Here is a 20,601-nt window from a genome sequence, read left to right on the forward strand (position 1 = left end):
GCTTCGGGCAGAACACCAGGAGGAAGATATCCTGGTTGACATGAAAAGGGGACACCACTTGAGGCAGGAAAGCTGGATGGGGTCACAGCCAGACCTTGTCCTTGTAGAACACTGTATACACCAAGGGTTCTCAAACTGGGGGTCGGGACCCCTCAGGGGGTCACGAGGTTATTACATGGGGGGGGGTCACGAGCTGTCAACCTCTACCCCAAACCTTGCTTTGCCTCCAGCATTTATAATGGTGTTAAATATATAAAAAAGAGTTTTTAATTTATAAGGCGGGCCACACTCAGAGGCTTGCTATGTGAAAGGAGTCACCAGTAAAAAGTTTGAGAACCACTGCCATATACAGAGGCTCCGACATGAGGGCCTTAATATAGGATACGCACCTCGCCAAGGTAATGGCTACAAGGAAATCAACTTTCCACAACAGATGAGAGATGGAACAAGAAGCCACAGGCTTGAAGGGCAGGCCCATTCGCCTAGCGAGCAGCAGGTTGAGTTCCCATTGGGGAACCAGATCCCAGACCTGCAGGAAGAAGCTTTCAAGGCCCTTTAGGAATGTCATCGACATCTCATGCGAGAACACCGATTGGCCCTGGACGTGCGGGCGGAAGGCTGATATGGCTGCCCAGTGCACTCTGATGGACGAAAGCACAAGGCCTTGGTGCTTTACGTGGAGCAGGTAATCCAAGATGGATTGCAGCGATGACCAGGTTGGGGACTAAGTTCCCTCCTAAACTGCACAGTTGGGTGGCCACCCAGCAGGCTATCAAGTACCGTGCACTTCAGGTGTCCCTCCCCTCATTGCCCTACTGCTCCTGCCCTCTGCCTTGGAGCTTTTTGCTGTGCAGAGGGAGAAGGGGGGAAACTGATGTCAGAGTGTCCCCCTCCTCTCACTCCTGTACCCCATCTCCACAGAGCAGAAGAGGGGGGACACAACAGGGCTCAAGATGGAGGGAGCTTGCTGGCAGCGGCTGCTGTGTCTGAACAAGTGCCGATCTACTTAAAAGGGCAGCGTACTTAAAGTGGGGGCAGCACAATTAAAGGGGCAATGCGCGTGTCTCTCTCTCGCTCTCTCACACACACTCTCTCTGTGTGTCTGTCACACACACACATACTTGTATTGCTATTGTTACTTCTTTCAAAGAGTGTTCTTTTAGTTTTTGACTGGTTTATGCATTTCACAATTTTTATTTCTCTCTTACGCTTAAATTTAATTTTTTGAGTAGTGAGTTCTAAAATGACTTACCTGTCCTGGCTGGAGTAATTATCCCTATGGTAACTTTTAAAAAATATATATTATATCTATGTTTTTGGTTTCTACTGGTGGCAGACATCTGCACATTACCTTAATATGGTGCATAGAACAAAATTCATTCCACACATGGGTGGAAACAATTAGAAAGAACACTGGTTGGGGAGATGCCATGCTGCAATGCCCAGCAGGAGAACCGCTTCCACTTTGCCTGGTAAGTCACTCTGGTGGAGGGCTTTCTGCTTTCCAAGAGAATCTACTGTACCTGGTTAGAGCAGGCCTGTTCCTCTTGGTTCAGCCATGCAGCAGCCAAGCCGTGAGATGAAGAGAGGGAAGGTTCGGGTGCAGGAGCCGTCTGTGGTATCAGGCAGCTGGGAAATGACCACGGTGCAGCTACGGCCAGATCCATAAGCGTGCCAAATCAGTGCTGGCGAGGCCACACCAAGACGATCATGATGACTTGCACCTTTTGATTTTTCGATAGGACCCTGCTGATCAACGGAATCAGCAGGAATGCATACATCAAATACCCTGCCCATGACAGGAAAAAGGCATTGGAAAGGGCGCCCCTGCCGAAGCATTGAAGAGAGCAGAACTGATGGCACTTCCTGTTTGGTCTGATGGCAAACAGGTCCACTTGGGGAGCACCCAACTTCTGGAAGAGCACCCAGGTGACCTCCAAGTGGAGCAACCACTATTGGTGAGAGAAAAAGGACCTGCTGAGGAAATCTGCCAGCATGTTCCAGACACCAGGGAGATGCAAAGCTTCCAGGTACATCGTGCGCTGGATGCAAAAGTCCCACAGGTGATGTGCTTCCTGACAGAGGGCCGATGAGCGAGCTCCCCTCTGCCTGTTGATATAGAACATCGATGTCATGTTCTATATCAACATCAAGAATACCCTCAAAACACCAATTTACCACCCTGTTGGTTGCAGGTGGTGCTCGAGTGAGCGGAAGACGTTGGCTGGTGGCCCTGCTGGCACTTATAGGTCTTGCCCTTCTTGCGGAAGGCCTCTGACCAAGGCTGACTGCTCAACCCCTGGGGCTGTTGTGGCTTAAATCGCTTCCTTGCCAGCCCTGGGGTGTACAGGCGCAGGGTCCACAGGGTTGCCCTCGAGTCTTTTAGACTGTGAAACTTGGCATCTGTTTCTTCAGAGAACAGCACCTGGCCATCGAATGGGAGGTTCTGGATCGACTGCTGAACCTCTATGGGAAGGCCCGAGGATTGCAACCAAGATGCTCATCTCATAGCTATAGCCGAGGCCATGGTTCAGGCTGCAGAGTCCGCTGCATCTGAGACAATTTGGAGGGCTGCCCTTGCCACCACCTTGCCCTCATCAAGGATCGCCAGGAATTCTTTTCTAGGGTCCTCAGGCAGCAAGTTCGAAGACTTAGCCATGGACTGCCAGATGTTAAAGTCATAGCAGCCGAGCAACGCCTGTTGGTTCGCTACTCGTAGCTGGAAGTTGGAAGATGAATACATTTTTCTTCCAAAGAGATCAAGCCTTTTGCCTCTTTATTTTTAGGCATCGCACCTGGCTGACCCTACCTTTTGTGCTCATTCAAGGCCGACACCACCAGTGACCTTGGGACAGCATGGGTGTAAAGGTATTTGTAACCTTTAGCCAGCATATAATATTTGTGTATTGCCCGCTTGGACATGGGGGCCAGTGACAAGGGCATCTGCCACAGGGACTTAGTAATTTTTGCCACTCCTTCATTCACTGGTAGTGCCATCCTAGCAGGGGGCAGCCGAACTCAGCACGTCAAAGAGAAAGTCTGAGGGCTCCACCAACTCTTCATCTTCTAGCCCCAGGTTTAAGGCGACCCTCTTCAAAAGCTCTTGGTGACGCCCAGGTGAGAGGGCCCTGTAATTGCCTCGTTGAGCGAGGATGAAGGGGAGGTGGGTACTGGCAGGTCTGCCACCACCAACGCCTCCCCACGAGCACCTCCATTGGGGCCGGGTGACCCTGAGAGTTCCTCTCCAGTGTCACCTCCATGGCAGCGGGCGGGCAGGAGATAGTCGCCGACCACCTGTCCAATGCCCTCAAGGTTGACCTACACCCTTGTGAAGGCTGCAGGAACCCCCAGGGAGGTGCCCCCGATGAGTGACCACCCCCCCCACTGGCATGCGGGGACCGACACCGGGGACTCTGACAGGCGGACTGAACCGTGTTTGAGGCGTAGTGGCTCTGCACAGGTGAGCGCTGTTGGGACACTCCTTGTGGTGCGGAGCTGTGTCACACTGATGGGGACTGTTGGAAGGATCCCAAGTCAGGTTTACCCATGGAGTGGGATACCGCTGTAACCGGCGTGGGCGACACCGGTAGGGGACAGGACGTCCTTAGCAGCCTGCAGGGTCTCCAGCGTAGACAACACCGCCAGGTGCTGAATGCCCATGCCGCTTTCCAGGGTGGCAGGTGCTTCCTGAAGTGGACTAGCCCACTCGGCAGGAGCTGGGGCCTGACCTCCATCCGGATGTGAAGAGACGCCCCTCACAGATCTTTGCTCTCCTCCAGCCCTCTCCTTCCTCTTCAGGATACAGGAAAAGGTCACGCCATGGCCTTCCTTTGCTTTCTAGCCAGTACAGGGGACAGGGATCAGCCACGGTGCTAGAAGCAGAAACTGATCTGGATGGCTCTGGTGCCAGTGCAGTAAAAAAGTTCACAACGACCAGCTGAGAGACAAGCTAGCCTAGGGATAGCTCAGTGGTTTGAGCACTGCCTGCTAAACCCAGGGTTGTGAGTTCAATCCTTGAGGGAGCCACTTAGGGATCTGGGGCAAAAATTGGTCCTGCTAGTGAAGGCAGGGCGCTGGACTCGATGACCTTTCAAGGTCCCTTCCAGTTCTAGGAGATTGGTATATCTCCAATTATATATCTATATATAATAGACAGATAGATAGATAGATAGATATTTGAAGGAAAGGTCAATTATTTTGTTCAATATTGGGTTCTAATACCATCTATCACAGTGGAGTGAAATTTGGCCTGTTAAGTTATGAATTCAGGGAAGATTAGAGAGTCTTGTACATGGCTAAACATTTTTCCATTTTGGGGGTTGCATGAAATGTTTGGCCATTTGGGGGGGTTGCAATAGATCCTGCTGAACAATGGAAATTCTGTAACTAATCAGAGAACATGTATATCCTCATATCTTTATTTAATAGTTTCCTCTCACTTTTTTCAGTAGTTATTTAATATACTATTATTTGAAAACATTTATCTCTCACTATAAATTTAAATCTCTCTATAACCCAAAGAGAAGGTCATGAAGGTCTATTTTAAATTACATGATAATATTTTGTCATTATATCAAAACTACCAAAATTAATGTAACTGAAATAATCAATTAATTTGTTTCCTTAATCAATATGCCCTCCATGAAAACTTACATTTTCTATTGTGTGTTTCCAAAGCTTGTCTCAAGTCTACAGTGGCTCTTCCTAATAAAACATCAGCTTTTAAAGTGTGATGGCTCCAAACTCGAAATTCCAACGTAGTCTGTGGAGTCACATTCCTGTATATAAAATATTTTTTTTAAATTAAGCTGTAGGTGCTCATCTTTCACTATTATAAATGTATTATCTATTTTACTTAGTTTTTCCATAACTACTGTAATTATTGGTAGTGACTTTTTTTTTTTAAACTGTATCACAAAAGCACTGTGAAACAGAAAAATCAATGTAACATCTCTCAGGCACAGATCAGGACTAAGATATGTTATTACAATAGCGTGAAAATACTTGGGAGCATAACTACTTACATTAAATTCAGATTTCAGTTATGCGTCAATTTCACACAGTTTTTTTGTTTTTTTAAAAAAAAATTTCCCCCATACATAATTTTAAATACAAACTTACTTCCAATATTTGTCAATAGGAAAAAAAATGCTAGATTTGATTTTAAGTTTGTATCATTAAAGAGAACGCTGAATAGCCACTGCTGATCAAGAATACTGAAATTAACTGTTCAGATGCCCTCTAACATATTAATTTATGAATTGAACACACATACAATATACAATATTAAAAACCATTTTTTTAAAAATGCTCTTAAAATTAAAACAAAAAAACCACCCCAAGTGATGAGACTAAAATACACCATTGGAGGAAAGATGCAAAATAACCAAAATGGAACAAACAGTGATTATATTACAAACACTTTTTAGGGGAATTTTTTTTTTTTTTTTAAAGAGTTGGGAGAAATTAGCTAAGGTATCAGAGGAAGCAAATTTTCTACCTTAGGTGCTACTGCATGAGTGCCTGCCAATTAAAGACAATGTGGGACCCCAAGAATAGGTATCCTTCAAAACAAGATCTCAAATACAGCATGGGCCAACTTTGTTCGAAACCTTAAACTAGCTCTATTATTTTCTTTAAAGTAATGTAAATAAGTAATGTAAAGTAATTCTTTAACAGATGAGCATATTATAAGCAGACAACATAGATCATGGTTACTAAAACAAATGAGCAAATATGCTGCTTCATTCAGAACAAGCTGTAAGTAACACAGATCTACTAAAAACCCAGCTAAAAGAAAATTACAGCAATATAACCTTGTCATCACAATGGTCTACAGTGTTTACACAACGTCATATAAGTGAAGTTGTTCTCAACACAAATTGTGCAACTAAAGCACCTTGATACTGTGATCCAAAGCACCCCTGGATTCACACCTTACACATTATTCTAATAATCTTTGTACAAAATATGCCTCGTAAGGTATCATCTGAAAACTAATAATTCACTGGTCAATAATATCATGATCAAATGTATGTAGCAACTTTACATATAAAGTTATGAATTCCCCTGTATAATGTTATTAGCACACGTTCAAAACCAGACAGCCCTTCCAGGGCAAAAATTGTTAGACAGGTCTACCCTAAACAAAGGAGTGTGCGTTTACCCCATTTTACATCTAAGTAGTAAACTGATTCATCAAGACAGCAGAGGGAAGAAATGGCAAGAAATAGAACAATTTGCATTTCAGCAAACACAAGTGGGAGACAAAAGAGCATGGAGTTTCCTTCACCACCGGACTCCATATCGCCTTCCTCACAGCTGGAATAGCCTTTACTTTGGGTAGGTCTACACTATGGGACTATTCCGAATTTGCATAAACCGGTTTTGTAAAACAGATTGTATAAAATCGAGTGCGCGCGGCCACACTAAACACATTAAATCGGTGGTGTGCATCCACGGTCCGAGGCTAGCATCGACTTCTGGAGCGTTGCACTGTGGGTAGCTATTCCGTAGCTATCCCATAGTTCCCGCAGCCTCCCCCGCCCGTTGGAATTTCCAGGTTGAGATCCCAGTGCCTGATGGGGCAAAAATCATTGTCGCGGGTGGTTCTGGGAAAATGTCGTCAGTCACTCCTTCCTCTGGGAAAGCAACGGCAGACAAGCATTTCACGGCTTTTTTCCCTGGATTGCCCTGGCAGATGCCATAGCATGGCAATCATGGAGCCTGTTTTGCCTTTTGTGACTGTCACCGTATGTGTACTAGATGCCGCTGACAGAGGCGATTCAGCAGCGCTACACAGCAGCATGCTTTTGCTTTTGCATGACAGCAGAGATGGTTACCAGCCATATTGTACCATCTACCAATCCATAAATTGGTAAAAAGATGATCATGGTTACCAGTCCTTTTGCACTGCACCATCTGTTGCTGTCATAAGTGCCCCTGGCTGCTCTTAGCCAGGGGCGCAAAAGCCAAAATTGGGAATGACTCCCTGAGTCAATCCCTCCTTTTTGGTATCTAAAAATAGAATCAGTCCTGTCTAGAATTTGGGCAAGTGTACTAGAGAACCACTGTATCATAGAACCAGAGAGCACAGCTGCTCTGTGTCAGATCCAGCAGAAATTATGAGCTGTATGCTATTCACAGGGGGTGCTCCTGCAACAACCCCACCTGTTGATTCCGTTCTTCCCCCAGCCTTCCTGGGCTACCGTAGCATTGTCCCCCCACTTGTGTGATGAAGTAATAAAGAATGCAGGAATAAGACACAGTGTCCAGTTTTGGGCCCCACACTACAAGAAGGATGTGGATAAATTGGAGAGAGTCCAGCGGAGGGCAACAAAAATGATTAGGGGGCTGGAGCACATGACTTATGAGGAGAGGCTGAGGGAACTGGGATTGTTTAGTCTGCAGAAGAGAAGAATGAGGGGGGATTTGATAGCTGCTTTCAACTACCTGAAAGGGGGTTCCAAAGAGGATGGATCTAGACTGTTCTCAGTGGTAGAAGATGACAGAACAAGGAGTAATGGTCTCAAGTTGCAGACGGGGAGGTTTAGGCTGGATATTAGGAAAAACTTTTTCACTAGTAGGGTGGTGAAGGACTGAAATGGGTTACCTAGGGAGGTAGTGGAATCTCCTTCCTTAGAGGTTTTTAAGGTCAGGCTTGACAAAGCCCTGGCTGAGATGATTTAGTTGGGTTTGGTCCTGCTTTGAGCAGGGGGTTGGACTAGATGACCTCCTGAGGTCCCTTCCAACCCTGAGATTCTATGATTCTATGACTTGTTAGTGAGAAATGAGTGGAAGGCAGCCTCCAGCTGCTATGATAGTCCAGACAGGACACTAAGAAGTGTGGAGGAGAGGAGCCCAGCATTGCGCTGCTAGTCCAGGGGCAATTAAATCTTTTCTTTACACATGAAGGGTGGGGGCTGATGGAGCTCAGCCCCCTGTTGCTATGATGAGGACGGATACCAGCCATACTGCACCATCTACCAGGAAAAATTAGGGCCAGGCGCCCTTGATCGACCTAACGGATGCTAGTCGGCATGGTTACCAGTCCTTTTGCACTGCCCCATGTGCCAATAGGCTGATGATGACGATGGGTATCAGTCATATTGTACCATCAGCCACCCATGGCGGGGGGGGGGGGGGAGCAAGGATGTTGGTGTTGAGTGCTGCAGCATCGCGTCTATCTGCAGCATTCAGTAAAGATAGGGTGACATGTAAAAGAGTCAAGAGAGGATTGTTTTCCCTTTCACTTCTGGGGGTGGGTGGCGGGGTGCGTAAATTGCTGAGCTATGCCCTGACCCACCGCAGACACTGTGTTTGACCCTAGAAGCATTTGGAGCTCAGCCAAGAATGCAAATGCTTTTCGGATACTGCAGGAACTGTGGGATAGCTTGAGTCCTCCAGTCCATGAGCGTCCATTTGATTCTTTGGCTTTCCGTTACGCTTGTCACGCAGCAGTGCGCTGAGTCCCTGCTATGGTGTCTGTCTGGAGATTTTTTAAAAATGATTTTGAATTTCGTCTTCTGTAACAGAGCGCTGATAGAACAGATTTGCCTGCCCTTACTGCGATCACATCCGCATGGTCCATGCTGGAGCTCTTTTTTTATTTTATTTTTTTGATTTCGGACTGCATCGCCACCCGTGCTGATCGGAGCTCCACGCTGGGCAAACAGGAAATATTCAAAAGTTCGCGGGGCTTTTCCTGTCTACCTAGCCACTGCATCCGAGTTCAGATTGCTGTCCAGAGCGGTCAGTGGTACACTGTGGGATACCGCCCGGAGGCCAATACTGTCGATTTGCGGCCACATTAAACCTAATCCGATATGGTAATACCGATACTACCGCTACTCCTCTCGTTAGGGAGGAGTACAGAAACCGGTTTAAAGAGCCCTTTATATCGATATAAAGGGCCTCTCAGTGTGGACGGGTGTGGCGTTAAATCGGTTTTACGCTCCTAAAACCGGTTTAAACGCCTAGTGTAGACCAGGCTTTTGAGGGGTATTCTTCAGAAGAATTCACTTCCAAGATTCACTGACTATAAAAGAAAGAGGCATAGGACCTCCCCACCCCGCCCAAATTATCTCTTTCACCTACAAAGACAGATACCAGCACCTTTGGACCTCTGACTGAGGAGAGGGTCAGTCACCATCTTACTGGAAGACTGTGGGAGAGAAGGGCCATCTTGAACAAAGTCTTGAACCAAAACATACTAGATGAAGTTTTAGACTTTTCATATGTGTTCTCACTTTTAATTGCTTGTAACCATCTATAACTTTATTACTTGTACTTGAACTCACTTAAAATCGTACCTTCTTTTGTTAATCAACTTGTTTTACAATTAGACTAACAGTGCTGTGTTTGTACTAAAATGAATGTCAACTCCAGTTAATGTGGCAAACTGGTGTGTTTGGTCTTCTTATACCTCTGAATATTGCAAGAGAGGGCTGGACATATCACAGCACACAGGTTTGTGGACGTTCAGGACTGGAGCTGTGTTGGGGTCACCTGCTAACATTAACCAGGTCTAATAAAGACAGAAGTGTGTCTGTGATAACTGCTGGCTGGCTGTTGGATTCAAATTGGTCGAATCAGAGCTGTACAGCATACAGAACACGAAGTGCATGTGGGCTGTGTGTATGTCCCAGACAGTAAGCCACAAGTAGCAGAGGCATTTTGGGGCATTCAGGGTTGAAATACAAGTGATGACACCACTACTCACTAATCTTAATTGCACCCTAGAACATGGCAGATACTGCATCATTGGCTTTCCATGAAAAGTTTGTGGTCAAAAGCAATACCAAGATTCTCAATTTGATGACGCACCTCTGACTTTACCTCTCAAAGGGAAATACAAAGAAAGAATGACTCTCCTCAAAACAATCTCTGTCCACCAACAGGATTTCTGTTTTTCTATGGGTGAGAACAAGATTACTGATGCATCCAGTTGGCAACATCTTGTAAGCATTCCTACACAGCATGGACTGAGCTGAACACAGTCCAGAGTGCAAGAGATATACAGTCATGCATCAAGTGTATATAAAGATATCCCACTCCTGTTTAGAAATAATCTTGCCAAGACACCTCATATACACATGGAGCAACAACAGTTATTTTAGAACAAATATTGCCATTAGATAAATTCAACTTTCAATTAAGTTAAAGGACGTTGTGTGTATGCAGCCAACAGCAGAGTTTGGTAAATTTTTGTCTCTAATGTTTGATTAATAAATTATATTTTATAAAGCTAGAAAAAGCTTTTCTACTTACACAGTCAACTGTTCATCCCATTTTGGATTTGAAGAACTATTTGATTTTGCTGTTTTCTTGATTTCTCCATCTGCAGCTAATTCTGTATAAATGGCTGTTCCAAACCAGTTCTTTTTCCTTTTCAGTTTGGCACTAGAAACTAACAAACAAAAACAGATTGATTGTTTATAATTACTCGAGCACACTTCTTGCTGAAAAACAACAAAATTACTATCTAAAGCATCGATTCAGTAGAAATTGCATGAAAGAACAACCTGACGCCTCATCTTTTCAACCTCTGCTTAGTGCTGAACAAATCTGGCTCCCCAAATGAACCCTTTAAAGTCTACCCACAGGACACTTTCGCAGAAGTACAAAAAGGACTTGAAGTCATTGCATCCCACCCCTCTACCAGGGCAATAATCATATTTCAAGGAGCAAACTCATTTTGCTAGGTAACAGCAATATCATTTCCAAAGATATCCTAGATGTAGCTAAAATAGATGAGGCATGTTCCCTTAACCACAGGTAGGTAATTTCAAGATAGGCATTCTGCAACATGATTAGCAAACCTGTGCAACTACTATCAGAGAGAAAAAAAATCAGTCTTCTAGGTTTTTCTTTGTTCATTCCCCCACCCTTTCTACTTTCCTTCTTTCTCTTCCAACTCTTCTTTTAAGTGCAAACTATTAAGTACAACATTTATCAGTAATTGATCTGGGCAAGTTCGATACAGGCTTTAAATTAGGTGTGATCATGGGGATCACAAATTTTTAAGACCACTTATGCACATTTCAGAATCCTACTCTATCACAGGGTAAGCTGCGTCTACATGGAGCAAGTCTTGGTCAATACCTGGCCTACTGGAATCCGAGAAGCTGAAATCTTCTATTCTATATAGGTTTTTATACCACACTATTAATCGTTATAGCTGAACACCTTCCAATAATGCACTAAACAACGTGACTACACATCTGTCACAAGTTGTTTGCTTTCTCATCCTCTCCCTATTGAGGAGAAGCTCCTAAATCAGCCTGCAGAAATCAAAAGTTATCTCTTACCATGTTCACCAGCTCTGCAGCTGCTCTAAAAAGTCTGTATGTAGAGAGGAAATATCCAGTATCCTGAGCAGAGGCCTGCAGCTCAAATCCACAGCAATTCAGAGACAGCAAGTGCATGAAGAGGTTACTCTCCATGCCCAGTTCATTAGTGTAAGTTCCTCTCCAGAAGGCTACTCTGTCACTTCCTCACTCAGACAAAATAATGTGCCTTCCTCTAATTTTCCTATAACCATCAACAAAAGCTGCCAACGTTTTAAGTTATTTTCCACACACCATTTTTTTTAAAATAAGCTGATGGCCTGGGGTCCACTAGGCTTATAGGTTCCAGACAGTTACATGTACCTGCAGACAAATTTTAGGTATTTTACAGATCTCTTCCTCCTCCACCACCCATATCTCATCTGATCCTCCAAACCACCCCCACCCTCAGCTAAAAGGGTTGAGGACTTTTAGCTGTTGGACTGTATAACACTCCTCTGCTCCCTGTCACTATGGTGAGAGGCAGTTGGACTGGAGCTGATGGAAAGGGAAATAAGAGAAGGCCTGTCATGAGGTACTCCTGGATCACAGAACCATGAAGTGCGCCAGATTTCTATGAAGCATGTTTCAGTTACCACCAGAATATTCAGGATGGGATTTTCCAAAGAGTCCGAAGGGAGCTAAAGCACCCAGCTTCAATTGAATTTAAATGAGAGTCATAGACTTAATCCCTTTAGTTTCCTTTGATAATTCTACCCTTATTCCCATGTTTGCTTATATCATAAGGGGAAATGTTGCCTGACACTACAAACTGTGAGGCTTGAATCACTAGAAAAATAAACTTAGGGAAGATATTTTCTTCTGAAAATTCTGTAAATTATATTTTTACCTGTACAGAGAGCCTCAGTAGTCCTTTCACATTTGCACATATTTTTTGCCATTTTAAAGTGGGAACTGCAACACTGGCATATTACGACTATATCTGTATTTTAAAAAGCTTTCCTTTAATTTAGGCTCCTTTCATAGATTCACAATGGTCCTATCTGGGATTGGATCATCTAATTTGACCTCCTGTATAACACAGATCACAGAATTCTTTACATCAGTCTTCATTGCAGATGATGGAAGGGAGATTCCCACATATGAGATGTTCTTTGTAGGTGACAAATCTGAGTAACAGTCCCAGACTGATGTAGCAATAGACAAGGTTTTGGAACAGATTGATATATTTGACAGTAATAAATCACCAGGACCAGAAGTCACCAAATGAAATTAATAGGCAACAGGTTTAAAACAAGTCACTGATTCCCTAGAGATCCCTCTAGAGCAGGGGTTTCCAAACTTGCTTCGAGGCTTGTTCAGGGTAAGCCTCTGGCAGGCCGCGACACGCTTTGCAGGGCTTTGGAGCTGTGCTCCGGCTCTGCTACAGCTCTAGGCAAAAACCTGCAGCCCCACTGCTCTAGAGCTGCTCCGCGCTCCAGCTCTGGGCTCCACTCCAAAGCCCTGATGCTTTGATTACCTGAGCGTCCGCAGGTATGGCTGCTCGTAGCTCCCAGTGGCCGTGGGGCCAAAATAGCTTGAGTGTCAGTAACATACTCTTGAAAATGCCCTGAAAAAAGAAGGGAAGACCAGCAAGGGTTCCTTGCTAGCAACCACAGAAAAAGAGCTCGATGTAGAGGAGCTGCAAAAGTGGCTTGTGCCTGACCCATGTCTACACTTGGGATCTCTGTCTTAATGCTGCTTTATTGATGGAAATGTGATTTCTGTGGCATTAAGGGTTTTGGGTAGGGATTTAAATCCCAGAAAAATAAATCAATCGTATTTTCATGTGAATGCAGTTGGTCATTAAACACAGACTTTTTCATATGTTGCTGTCCATAATCCTGTTTGCATAGTCTGTAGTATAGAGCAGAGCAATATGAAAGATTTATATGAAGAACATACACATAGATAAGAATTCTAATTCCTGCATTAACAGAAGTAAGTTTGAGTTGTTTTTCAAACTCATATGTTTAAGTCAAGAGAACTCTTCCTTCTGTGGAGGTTTTTTCACAGAAGGTTCATCTGATCAATAGCAGAGTACTAGCAAATTCATTTTTATAATTTGTTTGTCTTTAAATTGGTAGAGACCAATTTGGATATTTATAAAAAAAAATCTTAGAAGACATTTAATTTCAAGTCTGCTGGGATAAAATTTGATCTCATGTATAAAAGCATGTCCACTAGCATGATTTTTGTGCTCTGTAATATCTAATATCTGTAGATTTTTGTGCTCTGTAATATCCTCAGTTATCTGAAGCAAGGTTGGTTTTGGCACCTAATATCCATCCTTGGATTATATCTACCTAATGAGTCTTTGGCAGCAATTTTGTGCATTTGTAGAACCCCCAGAATGAGAATTATTTTTTATCCACAGCCAGGAATAAACTTTTTCTTTAGAATAATTACCAAAATATTTTGCCTTTTTTTCCCTAGATCAGTCCCTCTCTCAGATATTCAAACTTCCTACTCAAAATCTGTTTTCTAGGCATCTAAGGTTGTATTTTGGCAACAGTATGTGTAAACACCCCAAATACAGGAATTTAAAGTCTGCATGCTCACAAGTATTATAGTTACTTATTTAGGAAACTTCTTATATGTCACCAGAACTCTGTTGCCATCAGTAGCATAAATAGTATTTTCTAAACTTCTTCTAGCATAGTGAATAATCCTTAAATTTTACCAGGTTCTTCTATTATAGAAGAGGATTCCCGTGATGAAGGTCTGAAATGCCCCACCCTACCAACCTTTATGTAAAGACCTTTCCTTTCCTTTCTAATCTGAGAGAGGGAAGGGAGCATATTCTCTCCCACTATTTGAATTCGGTTTTCCCTAACTCTTATTATTGTTCTGTTCTCTTTTCAGCAGTTTATCGGCCTTGTCTTGGAGATGCTGCAGTGAGAAACTTTTTCAGAGGCATCTTGAATCCAGTCCTCCCCCATTGCTTGATACAGGATCTTGTGTGATTGCTAAAAGCCTTCCATGTCATGGTGTATATATTGTGCTTTCATAACAGTACAAGCTGAGGTGTATTTGGGTTTGCTAGGCCTAATATTTGCATAATTAAATAGAGAACCATATACAATGAGCCTACTTATTAAGACATTTTGAGGCTGAATAATTTTGATATTTTTCCTTTTAACCAGAAGACTAATAGTGGTAAGTAGAACTGAGAAAATAATGGATTTTTTTTACTTGAGGGACTGAACCACAAAATCCAGTGGGGAAGTGGGGGGGGAAAAATAGGTTTCAAAATTTTTCATCAAATTGAAAAATTTGGGGTGGGGATGGAATAAATTTACCTAGATGTTTCAGGTCAGTCCAAAACAAAATTTGTCAGCATTTTGGTTCATTCAGGCCATTTTCAAGTGTTTTCCATCTTTTTTTTGGGGGGGGGAGGGTGTTAAAAATTGGCCAAATTTGAATTTGAAATGCTGTTTCTAAATGTTTTGACACAGTATAAATAAAAGAGGATGGCTGACATGGGAGCACTCTGCGCTATGGGAGCTGAAGGTGGCACCATAGCTTGTGGAGAGTGGAGCAGTGCCTCATCTTTAAGCGGCTCCATCGGTGCCATGACAGAGGAGATAGGCTTCTGTTTGTCTCTCGACTCCGAGTCTGCCTGCTTGGGGCCACTGGCTTTCACAGTACATGCGGTACCAGAGGATCCCGGTGCCTCATATGTACTCAGTTGTGGTGTGGTCGGTACCGAGGATATAGAATGAGCCGGAGATCGTTTCTTTTTCGGTGGCTCTTTAAGAGGGGAGTGAGCCAGAGGGTGAAAACTGCCTTTCAGAAGGAGTTTTAGGAGACCATTGTCCAGAGAGGGTCTGCTGTTGGGGATTGGATGCCAGGCACAGGGACTTCTCCATTGGGATAAGTTTAAGACGCAGGGCTCTGTCCTTCCTGGTGCGACCCTTTAAGTTGCTGCAATGAGAGCACTTTTGTGAGACGTGTCTCACAACTAGGCACCACATGCACTGAGAGTGTCCGTCAGAGACCAGGATCACCTCCCAGCAGGAAAGACAGCACTTAAAGCCTGGTGAACTGGGCATGGCCCAAACTGTAGTGGTTCAGCCCTAAGGGGTATTCAAACTTGAAGGAAAGGAAAGGGAAAAGGGGAGAAAGAGATAACTAAATCTAACTAGTGTACTGAAGACTATTCTAATCCTAAAGAATACTGCGGGGAGCTCTGTCTCAGGCTGAGGATGGTGGAGAAGGAACTGAGGGGAGTCTGGTCGCATGGCCCTAGATAGGCGCCAACAACAGCACGAGACGGGGAGAGTGTATGCACGACCCAGAAAACCACTGCAGCTGAAATTCTCCAATCAAAAGCGCAGGGACACACATTCACCTCAAGTGGAGCACCCAGAGACGCTTCTCAAAGAAGAACTGGATGCCTTCTTCTGGTTCCAAGTGCTTAGCCCTTAGTGACTTCCACCAGTTCAGTGATTTGAATTTCTTTAAAATTTTGTCAGAAAACATGTACCGTTTGAATATTATTTTTATTTAATTTAAATGATTTTAAGAGATTACAAATTTAGGCCTTAAGAGAGGTTGTCAATTCAAATTTAATTTTAAAAAAGAGGTTTATTTCTTGAAAAGAAAAAAAGAATTTAATTTAAATTTGAAATAAAATCAATTTTTTTAAAAGATTGATTTTTATCACCATTGGAAGTATGAGGGCACTTGGGACACAGAGACAGTTCCAACAGACACTGTTGGCCAAAATATTCTGATCGTAAGTTCATGCACCAAGAATAGAATCTATACGGGGAAAAAAAATCACAAAGAAGAAAGTTTAGATCTCCAAATCATCTGATGCTCTATGTATTAAATTAATTGGCGATGATGTTCTATAGCAATGTCACAAATTCAGAAGCTAGCAACTTTTCAAATTAGACTAAATTACGGTCCTGAGTAGATCACACCTGAGTCCAGTAAAATAAGTTTTTTTATTTGCTATGTTAGGCCTCAATATCCTGCAAATAAATATCACAATGCTATAATCACAATCTCATCCTCCTCACTGCAGTTTCCCCCACCATAATTCTGCATACAACCAGCTTCCTCCACATTTCTCCCCACAGTTGCTCTCCCCACTCCAAACCCAAACAAATAATCCAACTCCATGCTCCCCACAGCCTCTTCCCCAAAGCCTACTCAACACAAAATATTCTTCTCGCCCAAGACACACACTTCCCACCATAGAGTGTCGCCCCATCCAAAATCAGACTATTCCATATTTACACTATTCCCACCAGCATGCAACAACCCTTTCTATCCCGCCCAACTCTATGTCCCCCAGAAAACAAAACCTACTGCCTCACAATTAACACCACACCCATTTTAAAAAAAAGTGAATTCCCCCATTCAAAACGTGGCTGTGTAAGGGTTAGGATTGCTCAAATGCACTTCCCACCAACTCACTTATTAAAAGTCAGAGTAAACACCAGATAAGGGAGTATTAATATCTGCAATAATCACAGTTCTTATGGCTTTTACACCTTAACTTCATTATACCCACACACTCAAAGACTACACAGCACCATTACACACTTTCAGTGTAAAAGAGAAACAATTCATATACTGAATTCCAAAGTCACACAAACAAACAAAAAAACCCTTTGATCTATGAACAGCACATTACACACATCTCCATGTTCATCTGGTTGAGATAAGAACTGAGGCATTTCGTTTGAGCATGAATGTGAAGAATTGGATGTGTGTACTATGTGTTTGCATATTGAGACTGAAGTAGTGCTGTGCAATATTTTAAGTGTTAATACGTGAATTGCAGTGAGTGGTAAGTTACTTCAATTAGTGATTTCCCCAAACCTTTAATAAATGAGTGATGGAAGAGAACTTGATAGCCTTAAGACCTGGTCTGCACTTAAAAGTTAGGTCAAATTCCCTGACCGCTGTAGCTGTGTTGACCTAACTTCCAGGGTAGAAGCCACATCTTATGGCATCATTTGGGGAGGTGGAGTTTCTACAACGATGGAAAAACCCCTTCTGTTGCTGTAGAAAGTGTATGCTACAGCAGCATAGTTATGTCACTGTAGTGCGCCACTGTAGCACCTGTAGTGCAGACATGGCCTACTTCTTACACAGAAAAGTTTGTGTGGAGGAATATTAGTATACACATACACATACTTTTAAAAAGATTCTTTATTTATATTTTTAGTTTTGATTTCTGAGGCCAAAATTAGTAAGGTCTATGTTCACAAATGAATGTATCAAACCAAACAGTTCATCTAATGTTAGTATTCATACTTCCATGTCCTTATATCTTGTCTAAAAGCAAATGGCCCATTTTAACAGAACAGGGAATCAGTAACTTCCTTAATTCTACTGCTAAAAAAAAGCCAATTTTTTTAAAATGCAGCTCAATGTGACGTAAGTGCAAAACAAAATCCAGACACATTATTTTACAAAGAAAGAACTGCAACAAGCAAGCATAAGATTAAAAGAAGTTAGTAAATTCTCATGTTTCACCCAGTTTAACTATTAAAGCATTAACCACTTCTATTGTGAAGCTCCATCCTGAAGATTTAGCTAAGTTTGTCAGTACTTTATGTCACACTAGAGACTAATAATAATGAACTCTATACTTAGAGATCCATGATATTCTGCTATTGACTCCACACTTAATTTTTGATGTCCTATAATCTACAGATACATACCAGAAATGTTAAACAATTAAAAGCAAATTCAGTAAAAAAGGACAGAACCCATAAAGACGTCATGTTTGATGAAGATTTCAAGATTTAAATCAGGCATGAGAACCAATTTTAAATTAACTAAGGTGTTTCTGAACATTTGAAACAAAAAGGTACACGAGGCAAAAAAAAACCCTCATCTTTCAGAAACATGAATTTAAACTCAAAAGGAGATAATTTATATCAATGCCAAATTGCAGACTAAAATTCACAGCTAATTATTCATCAATGCAACCATAAAAAGGAATGCAGAATATATGAAGCAAAAGGTAATTTAAGGTGTCCTGTATTTTCTTTTGAAAAATGTTCTTAAAGCAACAGAAATTGAAGACTTTAGGAACAAACAAAATTAGGGTTTAAGGACGACAATTTGCTATAGCAGAAACCATAGTGAACACACTTGTTAATAAGATTAAAGCCTTCTCAATGCAACACTCATTCTAAAATGTGCATAAAACATTCCCTTCTAAAGCAAACCTGAACCATCAAAACTAGCTAAGAGTGGATAAGAAATATGGCACATTGTTTCTTTGAGTGGCCACAAACCTGGAATGAGCGTAAAATTATGCTTCACATGAACAAAAAAACAAAGGAAGACAAGCCAAACAATAGCTATTCACCCACATCAAAAAGAACATCTAATCCATATAAAAAGCACTCTCTCAGGAAACTACAAAATTGCAAATCTCTATCATTTCATTTTTGCTGACCACACAAAAAGACAGCACACTTTGAACATTACAAGTATGTAAACAAACCCTGCTAAAAATAATCAAAATATCCTGATTTATGCTACAATAGTTTATGCTTTTCTTTTTATCCACGATTTTCTTTTTAAATGTCTTGTGAAACGAATGTGTATTATTTCCAAAATATTTATACATTAAGTAGTAAGTAAAAGTAAGTTTGAGTGACATGGTATAATATTTTCTGATACTGCCCTCAGTCTATATCAATAAAGGTTACATAGTTTTTATGCTACAAAGGATTGCTTACTGTGAAAAAGAATACTTTCTGGGCTTAATGGCCACATATTAATATATGTAATACACAGATTATTACTTACTAGTTACTTGCATCTGTAATCTTCCATTATGGTTGTTACTGGTATCAGATCTTGGTGAGGCTGTGGCCATGTCAGAAGCTACTGTTTTAGCCTATAAAAAAGAAAAAGATAAATATGTCTATACACGTACCCATTTAGTTTACTTAAAAATATCCAACTTCACATGTTGTCCACAAGTATAAACTAAAATAAACTGAGAAACTAAAACAGTGAGTTTCTTTCTGTCACTGAGGTATACCAGAACATGATACATTATTGTATAACCAAATTAAAGTAATGGTTTTACATTTCTATTGTGCCTTCTAGCTAAGGACCTCAAAGCACTTTACAAATGTTAAATGAAGTAGCTTCAGAATACCCATCTGAATTAGGGAAGTATTACCTTCATTTTATAGATGGAGAAAGTAAAGTAGAAGACTCATAGAATAATAGAAAAACATAGGTCTGGAAGGGACTGCAAAAAGGTCATCTAATCCTGCCCAAGATAAGGCAGGATTAACTATACCTAGAATATCCCTGTCAAGTGTTTATCCAATGTGTTATTAAAAACCTCCAATTACAGGGATTTCACAGCCTCCAAGGGTATGTCTACACTACCCCCCAGATCGGCAGGCAGTCATCGATCCAGCAGGGATCGATTTATCGTGTCTAGACCTGACACAATAAATCAACTCCCAAGAGTTCTCCCATCAACTCCTGTACTCCAGCACCGCAAGAGGCGCAGGCAGCGTCGATGGGGGAGCGGCAGCAGTTAACTCACCATAAAGACACCACAGTAAGTGGATCTAAGTATGTCGACTTAATCCACGTTATTCATGTAGTTGAAGTTGCAAAACTTAGATCGAGCCCCACCACCCAGTGTAGACCAGGGCTAAGTAACTTGTTGCAATGCTTATCTATCCTTAAAGTTCGATATTAGGAAATACTTTCTATCCTAAAGTTTCCCTGTGGCAAACTAAGCTGATTACTTCTTGTCCAACTCTCAGTGGACATGAAGAACAACTAATCACCGTCCTCTTTATACCAACCTTTTATGTATTTGAAGACTTATTAAACCCTCCCTCAACCTTCTTTTCTGTAGATGAAACATGCCCAATTCTTTCAACCTCTCCTCGGAGGTTAAGTTTCCTAAAACTCTTACCATTTTTGTTGCTCTCCTCTGGACTCTGACTAATTTGTCCACATCTTTAAGTGTGGTATCCAAAACTGGACACATTACTCCAGCTGAGGCTTCACTAGTGCTGAGTAGAATGGAACAATTACATCCCATGTCTTACATACAACAATCCTGTTAATACATCCCAGAATGACACCTGCCGTTTTCACAACAGCACCCCGCTGTGCTGTTTCAATTTGTGCTCCATTATAGTAATTTCCAAAATCCTTTTCTGCAGTACTACTGCCCAGTCATTTCCCATTGTGTTTGTAATTTTTCCATCTTTTCCTACTTTGCAGGTGTCTTTACTGAATGTCACCATATTGATTT

The 20,601-nt window shown here is 42.1% G+C and overlaps 1 protein-coding gene across 4 annotated transcripts in view; it reads right to left on the minus strand.

Annotated features, from left to right (window-relative positions):
- The window catches only part of WWP1 (WW domain containing E3 ubiquitin protein ligase 1), a 159,155-nt gene that overhangs the window by 105,192 nt on the left and 33,362 nt on the right, over positions 1-20,601 (minus strand). For all 4 annotated transcript variants that reach the window (XM_045003448.1, XM_045003446.1, XM_045003449.1 and 1 more), the window contains exons 2-4: positions 19,116-19,206; positions 10,270-10,408; positions 4,654-4,778 (exon numbers count right to left, since the gene is read on the minus strand). In XM_045003448.1, the coding sequence (XP_044859383.1) occupies positions 4,654-4,778; positions 10,270-10,408; positions 19,116-19,185 (334 nt within the window). In that variant the 5' untranslated portion in view covers positions 19,186-19,206. The remainder of the gene's footprint in view (positions 1-4,653; positions 4,779-10,269; positions 10,409-19,115; positions 19,207-20,601) is intronic.

This window comes from Mauremys mutica, chromosome 2 (genome assembly GCF_020497125.1).
Source record: "Mauremys mutica isolate MM-2020 ecotype Southern chromosome 2, ASM2049712v1, whole genome shotgun sequence".
Lineage (NCBI taxonomy): Eukaryota > Metazoa > Chordata > Testudines > Geoemydidae > Mauremys > Mauremys mutica.